The sequence below is a fragment of the Panthera uncia genome (assembly GCF_023721935.1).
Source record: "Panthera uncia isolate 11264 chromosome B2 unlocalized genomic scaffold, Puncia_PCG_1.0 HiC_scaffold_24, whole genome shotgun sequence".
Lineage (NCBI taxonomy): Eukaryota > Metazoa > Chordata > Mammalia > Carnivora > Felidae > Panthera > Panthera uncia.
In genome coordinates this window covers 5,295,743-5,317,818 of record NW_026057580.1, presented here as the reverse complement: position 1 = coordinate 5,317,818, position 22,076 = coordinate 5,295,743, and the positions used below count along the sequence as shown (strand labels likewise).

The following is a 22,076-nucleotide window of genomic DNA, read 5'->3' as shown; positions in this document are numbered from 1 at the left end:
ATGGCTTCAGTTCCCAGCACTGCCACTTACTAGTTGAGTTGCATTTATTTAGTCAACTAAAATGTCAGGAATACAACTGAAAACCGGACATGACTCTCAAGAAGTTCACGGATGGGGCACCTGGGTGGCTCAGTCGGTTAGGCGTCCGACTTCGGCTCAGGTCATGATCTCGCGGTCTGTGAGTTTGAGCCCCGCGTCGGGCTCTGTGCTGACAGCTCAGAGCTTGGAGCCTGCTTTGGATTCTGTGTCTTCCTCTCTCTCTGACCCTCCCCCGTTCATGCTCTGTCTCTCTCTGTCTCAAAAATAAATAAACGTTTAAAAAAAAAAGTTCACGGTGAGAAGACCTTGGGCAACCTAGTAGTCTCAGGTTTCTCATAGGTAAGTGGGGCTATGTTGTAGGATGGTGGTGAGGATTAAGTAAGATAATATGTGAAAAGCATCTAATACTCATAAGTGGCACCTACTAGTTCATTGCCGGGCTATTTACGATAACGAAAGACTAGAAAGAGGCAAACCGTGTATCATTCAAGGACTGGTGGAAGACACAATGGTACATCTGTATGATGGAGTGATCCACAGCCATAAAGGGGAAGAAGGAATATAGGTCTATACTGCTATGGAGTGATCTCCAGGATATGTTGTTAAATAAAACAAACAAGGTACAGGGGTGGAGGAGGGCCAAATAGGTGAGCACAGGAGACTTTTTAGGGTGATGAAACTATTCTCTATGATACTATAAAACATGACACTATGCATGTGCCAAAAAACTCATGGAACTTTACATTATGAAAGTGAGCCTTAATGTATATGAATTTTATTTTGTTTTTTAAATGTGTTTATCTTTGAGAGAGAGAGAGCATGAGTGAGGGAGCGGCGGGGGGGGGGGGCAGAGGATCTGAAGTGGGCTCTGCACTGACAGCAGGGAGCCAGATGTGGGGCTCAGACTCACAAACTGTGAGATCATGACCTGAGCCAAAGCTGGAAGCTCAACTGACTGAGCCACCAGGGCACCCTCGATGTATATGAATTTTAAAAGATCATTGTGGGAGGTCAGGGGATCCCAGATAGAATTCAGACTGTGACAAAAGAATCTAACTAGGAAACAACCTCTTTCCCAGATAGAATTCAGACTGTGACAAAAGAATCTAACTAGGAAACAACCTCTTTGAAGGGGGTGGGGAATAGGGTGCTGACCTAAGTAACTTTGGAAATGAGTGAAGTCTTTAAGACTAAAAGCTAAAGACTTGTTCATGGGTCGTGTACTCTAGTTAATAGAGTGTTTCCCAAGGGTGTATTGGTTAGCAATTCTGAAAACACTATACATGTATACAGGAAATGACATGCTTAATGGAAATTAAGTAAATGGATGGCATTTTTGGAGTGGAAGGTTGCAGATAAACAAGGGTGGGGGATGACTAGAATGATCTAGGTGCCAGGTGGTAATGCATTAGAGTTGTAAGACATCAGTATGCACACCTTTAACTTACAGATGGGGATATATGTATTATTACATATATACATAAATACACATAACATAATATGAATAAATGCATACATATATAGTAAACATTCATAGATATGTGGATATAGAGGAGTTAGTATTCATACAAATATTTACTTCCCTGTCAGCTGAGACAAACTAGAAGTAATAACATTCCAATGGCAACAAGCACACCTAGTGCCCAGATCTTGGTTTAGAGCACCATTTCCCAATAAAAGGAAGCAGGCCTCCTTGGAGAAATGGCTGATTCTAGGTCTAGAGCATCTTGCGCTAGAAAGTAAGGATGTGCTCAAAATAAAACACAGTGATGGAAGTATGTCAAAGGGACAATGTAGCCAAAGTAGGAACAATCTGAGTAACAAAATAAATAAAGGGGTATTGGATTATAACACAAAGTATAAAATAAGCATCCATGGGTCCATACCAATATGAATAAATGATTCAATAAATAAATGGGGGAGAAGAGGCAAATCTCCCATGCAGAATGATAAGCAATTTATGTAGATACCCTGCTCTTCAGGAAGTAGAGCATAAATCCCCACTCCTTTTTATTTTAAATATTTATTTATTTTTTATTTTAAAAAATTTAATGTTTATTTATTTTTGTGAGAGAGAGAAAGAGAGAGAGTGTGTGCGTGCGTGAGTGAGCAGGGGAGGGGCAGAGACCGAGGGAGACACAGAATCCGAAGCAGGCTCCAGGTTCTGAGCTGTCAGCACAGAGCCCTACGTGGGGCTCGAACTCATGAACTGTGAGATCATGATCTGAGCTGAAGTCAGACGCTTAACAGACTGAACCACTCAGGAGCCCCATTTATTTATTTTTGAGACAGAGAGAGAGAGAGAGAGAGAGAGAGAGAGAACAAGTGGAGGAGGGGCAGAGAAAGAGAAACACAGATTCTAAAGCAGGCTCCAGGCTCCGAGCTGTCAGCACAGAGCCTGATGCAGGGCTTGAACCCACAAACTGTGAGATCAAGACCTGAGCTGAAGAAGTTGGATGCTTAACTGACTGGGCCACCCACTCCTTAAGTGTAGGCTGTGTGTAGTGACTTCCAAAAAGCACAGTATTAGAAGAGGGGAGAGACAGTAACTTTACAGAAGAGAAACCTGACAAACATTATCTCAGCCAGATGATCATGATTAACACCTATAGTGATAATTCATGTTGATAGCATGCACTCCCAGTATGATGTGATGAGAATGACATTTAACCTCCGTGGTCTTCTTCCCTAAACCTATATCCTCAGTCTAGGCTTCTCATGCCCGACAAACAAACACCAGACAAATCTCAATTGAGGGACATTCTACAAAATACCTGGCCAGGTAAGTCTCAAAAACTGTCAAGGTCATCAAAAACAAAGTAAGTCTGAGAAACTGTCACAGCCAAGAAGAGCTTAAGGAGACATGCCAACTAAATGTCAGGATGGCCTCTAGATGCACTTGCTGTCCCTGGGACAGAATGCTAAGCTGGAATGAAGGCACCAACAGACATGGAATCCAGAGCCTAGGGGAGCATCAGCACGAGTGCAGTTGTGGCTCCCACCAATTTTCCTGGCCCTCTGTGACCTCACAGGCCAAACATTCTTGACAATGCCACCCAGATAAAACTCCACGCTGGGTTTGCAACCACGGTTAGAAAATCAGGTCCTGGAAACGGAACTGAATTGGCATTCTACTCTACCATGTAACTTGTTACTTCGAGACGGTTGCTAAACTTCTCTGTGCCTCTTTTCTCATGAACCTTAAAATAAGAACTATAATTGTAACCATGACCATACTGTTTGTGAGGAGCATGTAAGATAAGGTGTGGAGGGTGCGTGGTTCAGTCCTTGGCACTTGGTTCTCCACAAATGTTAGCCTTTTACTGTTGTGCTTTGTGTGATTCAAATGGAGAAGCCAAAGGGGGTGTTGAGTTATCACAGAGGTACTCATTACAGGGAAGAGCTACCACGCTATACTGGAGAATCAAAGGAAAGAATTTGATTTGTGTGTGTGTGTGTGTGTGTGTGTGTGTGTGTGTGTGTTTAACATAGCTTTATTGAGGATAATCTAAATACCATAAAATTCGTCGATAGGGAGTGGATGTAATGCTTCTATGACTCTTCACTAAATGTATACAACTGTGCAATCACGACAATCGTTTCGAAACATTTCTATCACCCCTCAAATTCTCTCAGGTCTCAGTAACTGATTTCTGCCTCATAGATTTGTTTACTATAAGTTTTGAAAAATTCAGTAGTAAAAGGAGGTCATGCAACACAGATGCTACTTCAGAAACGGACTCGACTCATTGTGGTTCTTTCTTTTCTTCTTTCTTTCTTTCTCTCTCTTTTTGTAAGCTCTGCAACCAACGGGGGGGCTTGAACTCACCGCGGAGATCAAGAGTCGCACACTGTACACACTGAGCCAGCCAGGTGCCCCCAGACTTAACATATTTTAAAATGATCACAAGTTGTTTAAAAGTTGGTTACAGCTTTAGAGATCATGAAAACTCGTCATAAAGCAAAATAAAAATTTTAAAGAGGAGCGGGTAAGAGGCTCCGGTCACGGGCAGCCACTGCTGGGGTGGTGGGGCTGCAGCGGGAGAAGCGCGCATGGCGCGAGAGACGCAGCTCCACAGCGACCCCGCCCCACCAGGGGCTAGATAGCTTTCACACCTGCGCCGTCCTCCCAGCCCTCGCTCCGGCGCAGGCGCAGTGACTCGGCCTTGCTGGCTGGGCGGGCGGGGGCGCTGAGCCCTAGCTGGTGTTCGCATCGATCGCGAGCGCGTAGCGATTGCTTCTGTCTGTTGTTTAGGTATGGCGCCGGCGCCGAAGCCGAGAGGCAGCGGGAACCCGGGTGGGGGTCTCGCTCTGTGCTGACCGCGATCCCGGGGCCGAGTGGGCTATGGGGGAGCCCGGCTCGTTGGTCACGGGAGACCGCGCCGGTGGCCGGAGTTGGTGCTTGCGACGAGTGGGGATGGACGCTGAGTGGCTGCTGCTCGAGGACGGAAACGAGGTGAGGAGGAGGGGGTCCTTGAGGGAGCCTAGGGGGTTGAGGAAGCAGGGCCGGGAGGCAGCCGGGGCGTCCGGGTGGGAGAGATGAATGGAGAAGGGGAGGTGGGAGCGGGTTAGAGGGAAGGGATATGAGGAGGGGGGGGGTCCTGGGGGAGGGGAGAAAGGGGTTCTGGGGCGGGCGGTTGAGGGGGGCGAGGTGTCTGTGTGGAGGTAGGACCGCGCGGAAGAAAAGATGGCCCCTTTGAGGGAAGCCGGGGCCTGCTGGGCGAGCCGGGGCTGAAGTCGGGGTTGCCGGAAGGAGCTGGTGGAGGGGCTTGGCGTGAGGTGGGCGTGGGGGACCTGTGGACCGGCTGGGGGTTCGAGGGGGCGGGCCCTGGGACAGCCCCCGTGTGGATTGCACGGAGCGGTGTCCCGGGAGGCGGTGGGGGGGGGGGGGGGCGGGGGGGGGGGAACGTTTTTAAGTTTTTTGTGGAAAAAAACCCGCGCGGCGGGGGGGGGGGGGGGGGGGGGGGGGGGGGCAGCGGGAGAGCAGGAACTTTGTCAAGTTTTGTGTCGAAAAAGACCCGAGCTGCAGGTCACGTCCCTTACGGTGCCTCAACTTTAACGTAAAAATGCCTGCGTTCCCATCTCTTGAGGTAAATTGACCCCGTGGGCGGGTCTGCAATCGTCCCGCGCGTCTCGGTGCTGCGAGCGGCGCCCCCTCAGACGGGTTGGGGGTGGGGATTCGGAAACACCAGAGCTGTCCTCGCCAGAGGCCGCCTGTGGGGTTCTCTAGTGCGCTCCTCCGTGCACACCAGGGAAACAAAGAGGACGGACGAGGCGCGCTTCCACTTGGGGGCTTGTTGGGGTGGTGGCTTAGGGTGTTCGGAGAGGGGGCTGAGCGGATTAGGGTTCAGTCAGCTTGGGAAGCAGAGCTGGATCAGGGACCAGCTTGTGGTGACTGGCGACGATTTGGATGCGGGGAATAGTGTGTATGAAAGATAAGTCTTTTGACGGTGATGTGTGTTTGATTAGGTTTTTTTCTCTAAGCAGTATAGTCTCAGTTCAGTCTTCCACGTATTTATTATTTATGGTTTTTCGCGTATCGTGAGACGGACAGATAATAGCGACTTTGCCCTCAGAGTTTATTGCTTGAATGGGGAAGCGCAGTTTTACACTGGGAAGGCGGAGAACATCCACGCAGGCTGTCCAATCAAGTACCAAGATATGGATTACTTAGTACTATCCTAGAACAGTGGCTCCCCCGGTCGGAGGAGGGGTTCAGGTCCAGCCTTAACTTGCTGGGTTAGGAGGTTTTAAAAGGGTTCCTTGTGTGCTGTGATTTGAAGAACACCAGAAAGACACCCCTGCCCTCTTTTCTATCCAGGTATCGGTACCTAAAGTCCATATTAATCATACTAATCAACCCCTCCAGCAGCTGCTTCCTTCTTTTAGCTTTGAGCACTGACCTTCCCCTGGACGCCTTTTTCCAAAAGCATTTCCCTTTGGGAAGGTTAACAAATGAAATTAACAAATGAAGACGCCAACACCTGGATAATGGGAGCTGCACCTTATTTTGTATTGGGTTTGGGCTTTTACATGTGTTACTTAATGTGAGCCTCGCAAGTGTACCACACTCACGCTCAGCCTTGTAAAGTTAGTCAAATGTTAACATTCAGGTTCAATTGATGAGGATTAATTCATTACTTGTCAATAGCTTGGTAGCCCCAGGAGTGGGAGTAGGAGTAGGAGTTGGGGGCAGAAAGAATGAAAGCTGCTGCAGCAAAGACAAGAGGAATTGTAAAGTACTCCTACACATATTTTAAACTCTTGGTTAATTTTGTGTAGGGCCACCGCTATGGGAAGAGACCCATACGAACCATCGTGAAAGGTAAAGACATAGTGGGAAGACCGACTTGCTCTAGGGGCATGTGTGAGCGACCTGCCAGGCCTGGCTGTCTGCAAGGTCAGGTGTTAAGAAGTCGTTGGAGCGTAGCCTGCAGTGTGTATGAAGAAAAGTCTGAATCTAGGCGAGAGATGAAGTCTTACTTATCATAGTGGCCCCCAAACCATAACACAAAGTGGTGAGCGGTGTGCACAAGGTTTAAGTGTGCAGATAGCATTTAGTTATAACGGAGTTAGTTTCCTGCCTTTCCAGTTCCCTTTAAAGTCTTAGATTTCCCAGATAAAACAATAAAACAAGATTCCTCTCATTTCACTGAATGGAACATAGTAGTAAATTGACTGAAGTCAACTGAAGAAGTCCTTAAACTTCTTTTTTTCAAAGAGGGCTTTTGTTTGTTTTGTTTTTTAATGTTTATTTATTTATTTTTTGAGAGAGAGAGAGAGAGAGAGAGAGAGAGAGAGAGAGAGAAAGGGAGAGAATCCCAAGCAGGCTCTGAGCTGTCAGAGCAGAGCCCGATGCGGGGCTTTAGCTTACAAACCAGGAGATCATGACCTGAGCAGAAATCAAGAGTTGGAAGCTTAACCGACTGAGCTACCCAGGTGCCCCTGTTTTTGTTTTTTTAAGTACTCTCTACACCTAACATGGGGCACAAACTCATGACCCGGAGATCAAGAGTTGCATCTTCCACCAACTGAGCTAGCCAAGCACTGTCCTTAAATTTCTTAAATCAATCCAGAGAGTTTGGTGGAAAAACAAATTAGGTTTTCATGAAGCTTTTTGGGCTAAAGGGGTTGAAAACAGGGAAAGGACGGTTCTACAGTATTTGCTGGCCATTTGGGAAACAATAGGAATCATCCCCGGGAGGAATGGGATAGCAGCAAAAGTGGGTAAGGATTGCAAAATTGTTGTAAATAGAAACAACCCCCAACATATGCATTGGTGGTTTATTGGCACTCAGTTCCCTTGCAAAGTTTACTTTCATGTGCAAATGGTGCTGGAATATCCAGATAAACTCACCACAGACTCTTTAACCTTGGTGTACGAAGGTAAATTCTGGGACCAGACTGTAAAGGGAAGGACAAAAAAGAATGATTCCTTACGTTCATGGATTCAGAGTCTGCAGGAGGCAATTTCAAAAAAAATAGCCATTCATCTCCCTTTTCTGTAATGCTTTACCCAGGCAGTTGTCAAGGGCTGTCTGGCTGTCTCTCCATAAGTATTAAAATAGGCTATGGAATACTTCCTTTATTAGAAATAAAGCTACCTACATGAAAATTCTTACTGAATATGGATGACAGATAAACCTTTAAACGTTTCATTTAAAAAAAAATTAATTAACTTTTAAAAATAAGCTACATGCCCAGCATGGGGCTTGAACTCATAACCCGGAGATCAGGAGTCACGTGCTCTACTGACTGAGGGGTGCCTAAGTGGCTCAGTTAGTTAAGTGTCTGACTCTTGATTGTGGCTCAGGTCATGATCTCATGGTTTGATTATGAGATCGAGCTCCACACCTGGCTCTGTGCTGTCACCAAGCCTGCTTGGGATTCTCTCACCCTTTCCCTCTGCCCCTCCCCCATTCACGCGTGCTTGTTTTTGTTTTTTTTTTTTTTTTTGCTGTCTCTCAAAATAAATAAATAAACTTTAAAAAGTCACATGCTCTACTGATTGAGCCAGCCAGGTGGCCCTAAACATTCCATTTTTGAAGGGTATATATGTTAATTCTGAGGAACTTGGATAACAAATGGGATTTCTGGCAAACTGTTTGAAGAACTAAAGAACTTAAGTCAGATTGTAAGAGTTCCTGGCTGCTGCTCCATAGTTTTCAGAGGTAATAACTGAGTTTCCAACTTCTGAGCTAAAAAATGCTCATCCTAGAATCTGGGAGGATGCATAAGCTCTTTATTCTTCCACTCACAAACTCTTACTAAGTGTTGTCCCAGGTACAGAAACAGTGGTACACGAGACAGATAAGGTCCCTGCTCATGAAATTTATATTCTAGTAAGGGGGGAGGAATAAATAGGTAAAGCAAACAAGATAATTTTGGATTGTGACAAGTGCATGCTAACAACATGAAGGAATGCAGTGGTCGGGGAGGGAGCAGGCAACAACTCTAGGGTAATCGGGATAGGCCCTTGGGGAGCTGAAACTTGAAAGATGAGAAGGAGCCTGTGCAGATGTCTCAGACAAGAGTGTTCCAAGTAGAGGGGACTTGTGAAAAGACCCTCAGGCAGTGGTGAGTGTTTCTGTCTGTGGTGTGAGGTAAGACTAAAGAGGTGGAGGGGGTTAGGACATTCAGGCCTTATAGGCTATGGAAGGGAGTTTGGATCATGAATGTAGTTTGAAAAGAAGGGAAATGATCTGATTTAGAGTTTGTATGATACCACTGCAGCTGCTGTGTGAAGAACGAAGTTGGTCTGAGTCAGGGAGTGCAGGGCAGGAACAAGAACAGCCTAACTGGTGGAGGTCAGGTTGTTTGGACCAAGGTATTGGCCATAGAGAGAAATGAACAGATTTAGGATATATTTGAATTACAACCAGCAGAATTTGCCGATGATTTTAATGTCAGGATGAGGGACAGAGAAGAATCAAAGATGGCTCCTTGGTTTTGGGCTAAGCAGTTGCTTGGATGGTGGTGTCAGTTACTGAGATGAGAGTTTGAGGGGAAGAATAGATTGGGGCAAGGAGAGTCATGGTGGTCCTTGAGGGACTGAGGAGGACAGGCATGATTCTGAAAGATTTTCAAAAGGAGCAAAATGGGGAGCTTATACCAAACCACAGACCATTTGGCTTAATGTTCTCAGCTATGGTTGTGGTATGGGTCATTAAAGAGGTGGCTTGTGCACCAAGAAGAATAAGCAGGGGATTGATTCTAAGATCTAAATCTCGGGAGAATTTCATTTTCTTCCTTGACAGAGTTATTATAAACTAAACTGGTCTATCAGGAAAGTGTGATGGATGGGAATTGAGGCTTCTTTGCAACCTTTTCCAGAGGCTCTCATGATGTCTTCTCATGGATAAGATAGAAAATATGAACTTGATGCAAAGACTCTTGGTTGAATTACAACTGGTTAAAGGTATACCCAGATTGTTTGGTATAATGTTTACTAGGCTTTCCTGGGAGCTTTGCCTTTGGCTACATCCTGTTTCAATATTTTTATCTGTGCCCTAAATGAATGTAGAGAGGGTCTCATATCAGTTTGGTAGATGAGTCAAAGCTGGAAGGGATATTGAGTATGTCTGATGGCAGATTAAAAATTCAGAAAGGTCTTGACAAGCTCCTGTGATAGGCTGAACTAACAAGATGGAATTTAATAGGAATCAATGTAAGGTCCTGCACTCGAATCCAAATTTACCAACTAGTCAAGTATAGGACAGAAGAGACATGACTTAGCATAGCAATTCTTGGGGGAGGGTTAGACCAAGAAATTTAATCATTCCTAAGCCTGAGGATACATTGGCAGTGTGATAGATTGGCAGTGTGATAGATCGGCCGTGAAAGCTAATGCAATTTATATGCTCCAGTGATAATATCTAGAACTGGGAAAGTGATACTTGCATTTGACTGTGTTACAAAAATTATTTTTTTAATATGGCATCCAGGAATAAAAATAAACCAGGAGTCTCTTCACAGATCTATTAGGATAGCAAAGAGACTCAAACATATGCCATGGGAGTTAGGTTGAAGTAACTGGGAACATAGGGCCAAGAAAAGACTAGGTAGATACTTTATAGCTGTCAAGTGGAAGGAGGATGGGAGATTTTTTCATGGTGCTCAGGGTAGAGCCAGGGCCAAAGGATGGAATTTATAGGGAGAAGGATGCCAAGTCAGGACCATTAAAAAATTGGAGCAGCGGTCTTGTATAGATGTTATAGTTATTGGCAGTGTTTAAGACTAATTGATTGGGGTGTGTGGAAAGGTTTTCCTCCGTCTCATGACCTTTCAGGGTCCTCCCAACCCTGACATTCCATAATTAACTTCATTCAGCTGTTTCTTCATGTCAGAACTTGCTTTTTTCTACCTGGTGGCTCCCATGGTAGCTGAAGGAGATAGCTGATGAGATTGGGTTTCATGAGAGTCTGGTTTCATAAGTCAGGACATGTGCATATTGCTTGTTGACAAGATTGTAAAGGACCTCCCTGTTCAGCAGAATGACTGATTATGTCTCTTACATTGTTGTCTTCCTAGGTGACTATAGGGCGAGGATTTGGTGTCACATACCAACTGGTATCAAAAATCTGCCCTCTGATGATTTCCCGAAACCACTGTGTTTTGAAGCAGAATGTCGAGGGCCAGTGGACAATTATGGACAACAAGGTACAGGAATCCATAGATGCCTGTTGACTTTACTAAATTTTTGTTTATTTTTAAATTCTTTTTTTTTTTTTTTTTTTTGGGCATAGGTAGTACATGATACAAAGTTAAAAGGCTCAAAAGTAATATCTTCTCCCCAGCCACCCAGTTGTCTTCTTTGGAGACAGACATTTCTGTATGTTGCCAGGGATTAGATTATACCAAAATAATTTCTAATGACTTGAATGAAAGTATGTTACTTTGAAGGGAATACCTGAATTGGAGCAGTAGGTCCTGCTCCAGAAACTAGACTAAGTTACTGGGGGAATTGGCCTTTGTGAGTCATAGGTCCGGAGACCTTGGAAATCTGATGAATATTCTGGAGTACACCTATGGTTCAGAGCACTGGGAGGACGAGGGAGCTGAGCTGACTGGACTTAGCTCCTTCCCTTCCCTATTCCTTTCAATCAGAGCAAATACTTCCCACCCCCTTTTTAATCTGTTTTACATATTCATGTTTTGAGGAAGATTTCCTTTGAATAACTTTGAAAATCACTGGTCTGGTGTGAATACTAAGGGAGGTGAAATAGTGTGTAAAGCCCAGCAATTAGGAAGTGCCTAATGTGCAGATAGATATACAAGCACTCAGGGATATGGTGAAAATAGAGATTGTGCCATGAGAGAAATTCTCATGTTGATAGCTAAAGAATTAGGAAGTATGAAATGTCTTCAGATGCCATCTTACATTGCTCTGGTTGAAAGGAGTGTAAAGACACCTGTTAGAAAGAAGGGTATTAAATGGTTCTGAGACCAATTCTGAGGTGGGTGCAGTTACCCTCACACCACCAAGCAGTGCTTGGGACACCAGCTTGGAGTCCTACTTACTATTCAACTCAGTTCTGATAGCATCAGATTCCATTGGTTAACCCCTATGCTCCTGACCAACAGCTGTAGATTGGAGGCTTCAGGGACCCCTTCCTTGGACTTCAGATGCCAGTCACAAGTCCAAGTTGTTTACTTGTACTTCTGACCAACTGGAACCAACTGGTTCTAATGACCTCCTTCCCCTTTGGATTTGATTAGTTAGCTAGAGTGGCTCACAGAACTCAGGGAAACATTTACTTAAGTTTACCAGTTTATTGTGAAAGGATATGGTAAGGAATTCAGATGAACATCCAGACAGAGGAGATGTGTAGGGCAAGGTATATAGGAAAGGGCACAAGGCTTTCATGTCCTATATGGGTATACCACTCCCTCAACACCTCCATATAGTTACCAACCCAGAAGCTCCCTGAACCCATCCTTTTGAGTTTTTGTGGAGGCTCTATAACACAGCATGATTGATTTTATCATTGGCTGTTGGTAATCACTTCAATGACCAGTCCCTCTCCGTTCCCAGCAAGTTGAGGGGTGGAACTGAAAGTTTCAACCCTCCGGTTACTTAGTTGGTTCCCCTAGCAATTAGACCCCCATCCTTAGGTGACCTGGGATGGTCCCAAAGTTGCCTCATTAGCATAACAAAAGACGCCTTTCCGTCTCACCACTTAGGAAATTCCGAGTTTTTAGGAGCTCTGTGCTTAGAAACAGGGATAAAGGCCAAATACATATTTCTTATTATAATTCACAGTCTCACAGGTATCCTGCAGGCCTGCCTCATTTTGCATGCTTAAAACTGCTAGATTTAAGCTGTTGAGAAAGTACCTTCCTGACTAGAATTAAGTTGAGTTGGCACTATATTGAAGAAGAGAGTATAAGTGCTAAGTAAATTGGTTTGGCACTCTTGGCAAGACATTATGAGCAGAATAGAAATTGGCACTGAAAGGGGGCCTTAGAGATGATCAAGGTTAATCTCTTCTGGGAACAGATGAATCTGAGGCCCAGGGAGATAAATTGACTTGCCCAGGGGCCTTCTAACTGACTGTTGAAGTGAATGAATGAACCAGGGCTGGAACTCAAATAAGTCTCTACTATGTCCTGTTGTCAAACACCAGGGAGGTATGCAGTGATTTGCTATACAGATATGTCCTGCTTTTGGAAAGTTCACATTATCTATCCTACATTTTGCTTTTACAAGAGACCTACATTGGTACCTGTATTTGCTAACTAAAAGAAATCAGAAGAGGATTTTCACTTTTACAAAATAAGGCGAAAATAGCGCTTAGCATTTGTTTTGCAGCGAGCTGTTATAGAGGCAGCACGCACCAGAGCATCGAGAGTGGCACCGGGGAGCTCTTTCACAGGGAGCTACACTCAGCATCTCAGCTTCACGGTGCCATAGTTGTGGGGGTTTTTTTTGTTTTGTTTTTTTGTTTTTAGTTTATTTATTTTGAGAGAGAGAGAACTTGTGCATGAGCGGAGGAGGGGCAGAGAGAGGGAGAGAGAGAATCTCAAGCAGGCTCTGTGCTGTCAGCGCAGAGGCCGACGTGGTGCTCAGTTGCACAAACCTCGAGATCCTGACCTGAGCTGAAACCAAGAGTTGGGTGTTTAACCGACTGAGCCACCCAAGCGCCCAAGGTTCCATAGTTTTGAACTGTGTCTGTGAGCATCAGTGTTTTAATCTTGATTTATTTTGTGTTTCCGTTAGCAGGTGATGTCCTAAGGTATCAGAAAAGCCTAAAAGAGGCTATATTATGTGTCTGAGAACAATAAAAATATTTTCCCATATAAGTTAATGGTAGTTGCATCTTTACTTTGCACCAGCGGCTTATGAAGAAGGGCTTCAAGGGAACACTCTCCTTTTGGATAGCAGGGGAAACCTGTACTGGTTGCATGATTTAAAAAAATCAATTATACATATCTAAGTCATAGACGTCAGGTTTTAAAGCCCCTGCAATAGCTTATATCGAACCACTTTAGGAAAAGACATTTTCCTTATCAGAGTTGGCTATCTGAGAAATAGGATTGCAGTATTATAGAGGTAAGTTCTCCGGTGCTCTTCTCTTTGATGATGTGTAGTATGGGTATACACCATTTATGGGATAGCAGATTTTGAAAGGTTGGGAAGCCACCAACTGACAGATTTTACTGTTCCTTGAACATCAGCTTCAGGGACAGAGGTGGCCCATGCCAGCGACAGATCATGACTGTGCTTCTGGGCTGCTCTCCAGTGTTAGCTGTGTATGTTTTCTTCCAGGGCTGTTGTTACCATGAGATTCCTCTCTGAGGTCTCAGACAGATAATACAGAGGAAAGGTAGGCTCCTGATTCTTCCAAGCCTTTTCTGGTTTAAGCCTCTTAGCTTTGATTCCATTTGTGAGGTAACTGATTTTTAAGAGAAGCTGTGAGTTAAGTGTTTTGATGGAGCAACTACTCTTACAGGTAAAAGCACTCCCCCCACATTTTTTTTTCCTTAACAAACGCTCCTTTCCTTTGTGGCTTTTTTCTGGCACCATGCCTTGGCAGTCCTCTTCTTCTGATGAAGGATTTGAATTTCACGTGCAGGATGTTATTGTTATGGTCATATTTGAAGTCATTTGCCAAGTCTTTTCAAGAGGTAGATACTTCTAAGAATTCAAAACTCAGAACTGCATTCTCTCTTCATTAAATGGTCTCTCTTATATGCTGGAATGGCCAGAAAATGAAAGCTTAAGTACAGATACAAAAATTGCAACAAATGCAATTTTAGTTTAAATTGGCTTAAAAAAAAGAAAAACCGTGGAGGACTGCTGACTCTGCACACAAAATATTGTAGTTGTGTGCATTTCAGTTGGAAAGCTCTTCAGATGGCTCTTTGTAGGTATTCCTATCCAGCTGTTTCAGAAAATTGGTTGTTTGAGGGTCCATCTGAAATGCCTTGGTGGGTTTTCTTGCCTTCAGTCCTAGAGATTTGGGCATGGAGTTTGAACCTTTCTCCTCCTATCGTGTTGTTATTCATATGCTCCCTGGTGAGTCCCACCTTCATGCTTCTGTACACTATGGCATTTCATGTCTCTGGTGAATTATACTGTCTGTGAACACACCTTGTTGCTTGGGACAGTTCAACTTCTGGTCTTCCAGCAGCTGGAGCAGTGATTGTCAACCCTGTTTCCAGTTTTTGTGCTTACCTGGGGTTCTTTTAAAAAATACTCGTGGTATCATATTAAAATGGAGAACTTCCATTCATCAAAAGACACCATTAAGAAAGTGAAAGGCAAACTCAGAGTGGAAGATATTTGCTGCACATAACCAATGAAGGACTTTATATTTGAATATGTACATAACTCCAAATCAATAAGAAAAAGAAAGATAATCCAGTTTTAAAAATGGGCAAGAGCCAGACACTTCACAAAAGATTATATCCAAATGTTCAGTGTTCATGAGAAGTTGTTCAGCCTCATTAATGATAAGGGAAATGCAAATTAAAACCACAGTGGAATACCACTACATATCCACCAGAGTGGCTAAAATTAAATACTGATGATGCCAGGTATTGTCAAGTTGTCTTTTGGTAGAGGTATAGATTGGCATAACAAATTTGGAAAATTATTTGGCATTATTTATTAAAGTTGCATATATATATATATATATATATATATATACACACACACACACACACACCTCACAACAATATTTTCACTCCCAAGGAAACAACCCAAGTGTTTATCAATGGTAGAATCTTAAAATGAAACACTATACTAGAATGAATGTGAATGAGCTACCACTATATCCAGCAGCATGGATAAATGTCACAAACAATATTGAGTTAGAGAAGACAGACACAAAAGAATACATATTATATGATGCCGTTTATATAATTGTCAAAACCAGGCAAAACTAATATGTGACATCAAGCCAGGCTGACAGTCCCCTTATGTATGGAGGGGGAAGGGCTTAGTGACTAGAAGGAAGCCCAGGGGGTCTCTGGGATGCTGAGAATGTGTAATTTTTTTTTTTTTAACCTTGTGGTAGTTACACTGAGATGTTCACTTTGTGATTATTCATCTAGTTATACATTTATGATTTGTGCACTTTTATGTTTGTATGTTATATTTTAGTAAAGAATTCCTAATGCCAAGTGCTGGTAAGGATGCAGAGTAACTGGAACTCTTAACAATTGCAAGTGAGAATACAAAATGATATCAGCACTTTGAAAACCAGTTTGGCAGTTTATTCCAGTTAAACATGTACTTATCCAACATTCCTTTTCCTGTCCCAAATTAATAAAAACTTATGTTCTTACAGAAACTTGTATGTGAATGTTCTTGTGGCTTCATTCATAGTCACCAGAAACTGGAAGAAACAACTAGGGACTGGATAAACAAACTGGTAACACCCATGACCTAGGATATTATTCAGCAGTAAAAATGTCAAACTGCTGTTAATGCAACAAAGTAGATAAATCTTAAAGTCATTATGCTAGGTGAAAGAAGCCAGATTCAAAAGGATACATACTGGTGTGGTTCCATTTATACAACATTCTGGAAAAGGCAAACCTACGTAGGGCAGAGAATAGATGAGTAGTTGCCTGGGAATGAGGGAAGGGTCGACTGCAAAGGGGCACTGTGTCTTGATACAAATTGCATATTCTGTGTTGGTATATAAACTGGATTTTTAAAATTCTGATGTATAGTCCCCATCTCAGACCATTTAACCCAGTCACTATTTCTTGTAAACATTTTCAGGTGATTTCACTGTACATCAGGGTTGAGAACCACTGGGTTACATAAATCATTTGATGAACTGCATGAAAACATTGCCCGTTGGCTTTGGGTTTCCACTCAAATGGATTAAAAATGCTGGACAGAGATTGAGCATCAAGTGAAGTAATTGGTGTTGAAGGGGGTGCAGGTGATCCCACTTTTTTCCCATTGATGGCTGAGAGTCACTGGGCAGGCTTTTCTTTGGTTATCACTTTGCTGCTGCTGACAGTGCTCAAACTGGTGATTGTGAAAACTATCAAGAAAGGCTTGGCAGCGTCTGGGTGGCACAGTTGCTTAAGTGTTTAACTTTGGCTCAGGCCATGATCTCATGGTTTGTGGATTCAAGCCCCGCATCGGACTCTGTGCTGACAGGTGAGAGCCTGGAGCCTACTTCAGATTCTGTGTCTCCTTCTCTCTCTGCTTCTCCCCTTCTCACGCTCTCTCTCTCTCAAAAATGAACATTAAAAAAAAAAAAAAAAAGGCTTAAACACAGTTTGAGATAGATATATTTAAATGTTTATTCTTAGGGGCAGAGTGCGAGTGGGGGAGGGGCAGAGAGAGCCCAGGAGACACAGGATCTGAAGCAGGCTCCAGGCTCTGAGCTGTTAGCACAGAGCCTGAGGCGGGGCTTGAACTCACAAACCAGGGAGATCGTGACCTGAACTGAAGTTGGATGGTCAACTGACAGCCACCCAAGTGCCCCCAGTTTGATTTATTTAAGCTGTTGCATTTGAGATCATATCCTGGGCAGTACATGATTGTTCTTATACAGCCATGGTAATTTCATCCTTTTCTACCGTTGCCTTGTGAACAGACCTGAGTTGGGGCTGTGGTCCAAAGTATACCACTAGATGTCACCAAGGAGTGACGAATGGATAAACAGAGGGATCCAGGGATAAAAAGTGATAGGAAAATTTTGAGAGTTTATTTTCCAGATCTCAAAGGGCTCTCAAGGAGGCAGGTTACTGCAGAGGATCTCGCGGAGGGTTGCAATACGTCTTGAAAGTTCACCCTAGCTTTTTAGGGTTTTGTTCACTCTAGTCTTAGGTTGCTTCTATAGCCTTCTTAACCTTCTCTTTGTCTTTGAGATTCTTCTTAAATGTCTATACCTTGGCAATAGGTGGCCTCCTGTGTCATACTACTTTTCCTGAAACCTTTTTCCTATGTATAATCTGTAATTGACTATTCTGCTATAGAACTGTTCTCAAATACATTCTTTTGGCCTCCCTCCCCCTCCTTTTTATTCCTGCATATGTTGTTTCAGAAATCAGAACTGATCACTCTCCATAATTTCTCAGGCTGAATATGAGTAGAAAAGTTGGGAGAAGGTTGGTCAGATAAGCCAGGTTAGGGCCAAGGCAGTGAGTTAAAGCCAGTCTTTCTGTATGTATCTATGCTCGTCTTTCTCTCCCTCTCCCCACTCTGGCCAGATAACACAAAACCAGAAACAAGGGCCTAAAACCAATCCAGAGCTGAGATCCAATCTCTAGTCTTCATCCTTTGTGCCTTGTGGTCAAGCCTCCCATCCCTCATATTTGGGCTGATCAGGTATTTTTTCTAGCCACGAGGAGGTAGCTATCGTTACCAACTTGAATATAGTCTTAGTCCCAGTTCATATGTGACCTTCATCTCTGGCCTGTGTCCCAAAGATACGTTCTTATTATGGGTTAAATTGTCCACTTGTCTCTTTCCTTCTCTTCCCTCTCCTCTTTCTTCCCTTCCTCCTTCCTTCCTTCCTTCCTTCCTTCCTTCCTTCCTTCCTTCCTATGGGTTAAAATGTCCACTTGTCTCTTTTCTTTTTTCTCTTTCCTTCCTCCCTCCTTCTCTCCCTCCCTCCCTCCCTTCCATCCAAGTTTATTTATTTAACTGATCTCTACCCCCAGCATGGGGCTTGAACTCATGCCCCGAAATCAAGAGTCACATGCTCTTCTGACCAAGCCAACCAGGCACACTCCCACTTGTCTTTTTAAACTTTAAATGCTACATTTGTTTCAAGTCTGTTTTAGAATGCGTCATCTCTGTTTAGCATCTCTTCTCTAGCCCAGCTCTATATGATACTCCTTTGCATTTATAGGCTGTGCTGTGTAATCCCACATTTACTTATGTGTGCCCTCATGTTTTCCTTTCCATAGTCAGCTGCTAAAAGTTGTTTTCATATCTTCTACTTTTGTGCTCAGTATATTTACCTTGCAAGATGCTGAGCATAGAATTGAAATAACTGTTGATAAGTCAATTGAGCCAGAACATAATAATAGTAGTGAACACTTATATAATACTTACCATGTGCCAGGCACTTTTCTGAGTACATTACATGTGTCATCTCATTAAATCCACACAGACTCCATGAGGGAGAGACTATTATTATCCTCCATTTTATAGATGTGATAACTGGAGCATGGAGAGGTTAAGAAAGTTACCCAAAGTTACACAGCTATTAAGTGATGGAGCCAGATTATAAATCCAGGCAGTCCGACTCCTGGGTCCATGCTCTTAACCCCTACACTATGGCTTAATTTAAGTCATTAAAGTAAATATATATTGAGCATTTATTATATGTGAGTCACTGTGCTTAGTGTTTTACATGTATTTTATTTCATTCTTCACAGAGCAGTATGAGTTAGGAACTGTCCTATCCCTATTTTACAGGTAAAACTGAGACACAGAGGTTAAGTAAATCGCTGAAGGCCATGCAACTAATAAACCCAAGGTGGCGCATTTGGGCTATGAACTCAAGTCTGTCTGAGCCAAAGCTCCAGCTCTTAACCACTGTGCTGTATTACCCCCTGGACCTTTGGTGCTATTAATTGGGTCAGATCCCACCTGCAGGTTGACCCCAGTACAAGGTATTGATACACTCTTTAGGTTTATGTATGTGTGCTGGGAAGTGCTTTGCTCATTCACCAATGTGTTCAGGGACCACATTTAGAGACAGTGCTTGTGTGATTTTCCTGGCTAAGCCTATCTTTTGAACCTCATCATTAGATACTACTTCCTTCGCTAATAGCCATTTTTCCAGTCTTGGGCCATTGCCCCCAGTTTAGGTCAATAGGAGCTATTCAGTTGCAGTTTCTTTTAATGCTGCTGCATTTGAGTAATTCATCTGCCAGTAATAAGGTAATTCCTGCCTGTTACACAGGCAGTTCTCTGTGGAGGCATGGATGTGAAATACAGGTAAAAAGCCAAAGCTGTTTCAGGAATGCTATTTCTAAGGGTGATGGTTTATCAACCTTTTCTATTTGTTCCCAGGGGTTTTCCTTCTGAAAAGGCAGAAGTTTTTGTAGCATCAGGAGAAACGTTCCATTAAGAGGAGGAAAATCATGAAGCTTATTTTGTCTTTATTTCCCTTTCTCTAGAGTCTGAATGGTGTTTGGCTGAACAGACAACGTCTAGAACCTTTAAATGTCTATTCTATCCATAAGGGAGACCACATCCAGCTTGGGGTACCTCTGGAAAATAAGGAGAATGCAGAGTATGAATATGAAGTTACTGAAGAAGAGTGGGACAGGTTGTATCCTTGTCTTGCCCCAAAGAATGACCAGATGACGGGAAAAAATAAGGGATTGAGAACTAAAAGGAAATTTAGTTTGGATGAATTAGAGGGCCCTGGAGCTGAAGGCCCCTCAAATTTGAAATCCAAAATAAGTAAAGTATCTTGTGAATCTGGTCAACCAGTGAAGTCTCATGGGAAAGGTGAAGTGGCCAGTCAGCCCTCTGAATATTTGGATCCTAAGTTGACTTCTCTTGAGCCAAGTGAGAAGGCCACAGAGGTTCATGTTTACCCTGGCTCCACAAAAGTCATAGAGCTTCATCATAAGAAGCAGAAAGCCTCAAACCCTTCAGCATCGCACAGCAGCTTAGCACTGTTCAAGGTGACCATGTCCAGGATTCTGAAGCTGAAAACACAAATGCAGGAAAAACAGGTAGCTGTACTGAATGTGAAAAAACAGACCCAAAAAGGGAACTCAAAGAAAATCGTAAAAATGGAGCAGGAGCTGCAGGACTTACAGTCCCAGCTATGTGCAGAGCAGGCCCAGCAACAGGCCAGAGTGGAACAGCTAGAGAAGACTTTCCAGGAAGAGGAACAGCATCTCCAGGTACGACATAGGAGGAAGGGACACCAGTGCTCCTCTGGGGTGGGTAGGCCTTTGGTGGGCCTCTGGCCATAGCTCTCTGTTTCTGGGTCAAGGACCACATGCTGAGTGCCAGGAACAGGAGGTAGAATGGGAGAAGAAGACTTAGATGGGAGAAGGGAGTTGAGTGCAGGGTTAAGGCTTCAGCACAATGACCAAGAGCCAGAGTTTGGGTGCTGTGTTGGCTGAAGGGGGCTGGGAGAGCCAGCCGGGATGCAGTTGATCTCAGGATATAAAGCTGAGGCACCTGAGAACTGAGGCAGATTCAGAGGGGGGTTGGATGAAGGTCAGGATGCCACAGAGCCACAGTACACTCCAACTAAACCAGTGGTTGTCCCTATGAATTGTCTTTCTTTGGTGTGTCAAAGCCAAACCAGTTAGCCTCAAGGCAGCTATGAGTCAGGTGGTTACTCTGCCCTTGTTGTACCTGGCAACTTACTAGCTCTGATGGTTAGTTAACTCTAGCTAACCTAGGAAGTGGGAGCCTAGAAAGGCAGAAAATGTTTTTGTTTCTATCCTGAGCAACTAGCATTGGAGGGGACAAGTATACTGTGACTCAGTTGTTGGGTTGAGTGGTAAGCCACTTTCCACAGTGCCTTTAGCGGGGAGGCAGAATGATTGTCTTAGCTGTGTCAAGGTAAGACCAAATGTGTCCCCATCCCTGAGTCATTTGCTTAGATGACAAGCTCTTGCACAAAGCCTCTAGGCTAGAGCTGATTTCTGGTCCTGCTGAAAATGTCAGTTCCAATCTGGCTAGAAGCATACATTTTACTCCCATCTCTTTGCTCAGGTAATATTGAATGTCAAGAATTCCCCATTGTTGACTTAGAAATAAAAAGGACCAATCAGGATTGAAGTGAATAAGCTTTTCTGTTTTGTTTACTTTGCTCAGGGCGAGGAACAACCAGTAGTGTTGACTAAATTTGGAACAATTTAAAAATTTCATTCTAATCTCTGCTTTCCACTTGAACTGGTAGCATTAGCAAAGGCCATGGATTAAATAGGTCTTTCTCAGGATATTCATTGCTTGTTTATGTGTACCTTTTTGCTTCCCTTACCCAGCCTGGACTAGTTCTTGAAGCTAATAGAGGGAGGCTTATCTCTACATATTTAGTGTATGACACCTTCACCAGAGCAGAAGCCTCTTTAAAGGCTAATGTGTTCAGGAACAAGAGTTATTATTAATTAATATTTGTGGCTGCTCTGGGTATGCTTCAGGATATAGTTATAAAATCTTTTTCTATATCAGAATGGTAGAGAAAGGCAAAAAGGACTGGCTTAGAGAATTTCTGTGGGTATTAGAGGGTCATATAGAAATGGCTCATGGTGAAATGTATCTAGTCCTTTGTTTATTAGCTGCATTTCCCTTTGCCACCAAGCCCTAGGGATTTAGTCTTCTCCTACTACTTCACACAGATTTTTTTTAGCACCTATGGCAGTATACTTAGACATCAGGTGGTTATTAAGAGGCTTAATAAATGGTTCTTGCCATTAAGAAATATAATAATCAGAACAGTTTTAAGTTAATATATTTAAATTAGAGAACAATTTCTTTTTTTTAACTTTTTTTTTTTTTTTTAGCGTTTATTTATTTTTGAGACAGAGACAGAGCATGAACAGGGGAGGGGCAGAGAGAGAGGGAGACACAGAATCTG

General features: G+C 43.4%; 1 protein-coding gene across 3 annotated transcripts in view; it reads left to right on the top strand.

Annotated features, from left to right (window-relative positions):
* Window positions 1-4,216: 4,216 nt before the first annotated feature.
* RNF8 (ring finger protein 8) overlaps window positions 4,217-22,076 on the top strand; it is a 44,713-nt gene continuing 26,853 nt past the window's right edge. For 2 of the 3 annotated variants that reach the window (XM_049653348.1, XM_049653349.1), the window contains exons 1-3: window positions 4,217-4,495; window positions 10,570-10,698; window positions 19,645-20,385. In XM_049653348.1, the coding sequence (XP_049509305.1) occupies window positions 4,385-4,495; window positions 10,570-10,698; window positions 19,645-20,385 (981 nt within the window). In that variant the 5' untranslated portion in view covers window positions 4,217-4,384. The remainder of the gene's footprint in view (window positions 4,496-10,569; window positions 10,699-19,644; window positions 20,386-22,076) is intronic. The other variant, XM_049653350.1, reaches the window with a different exon arrangement.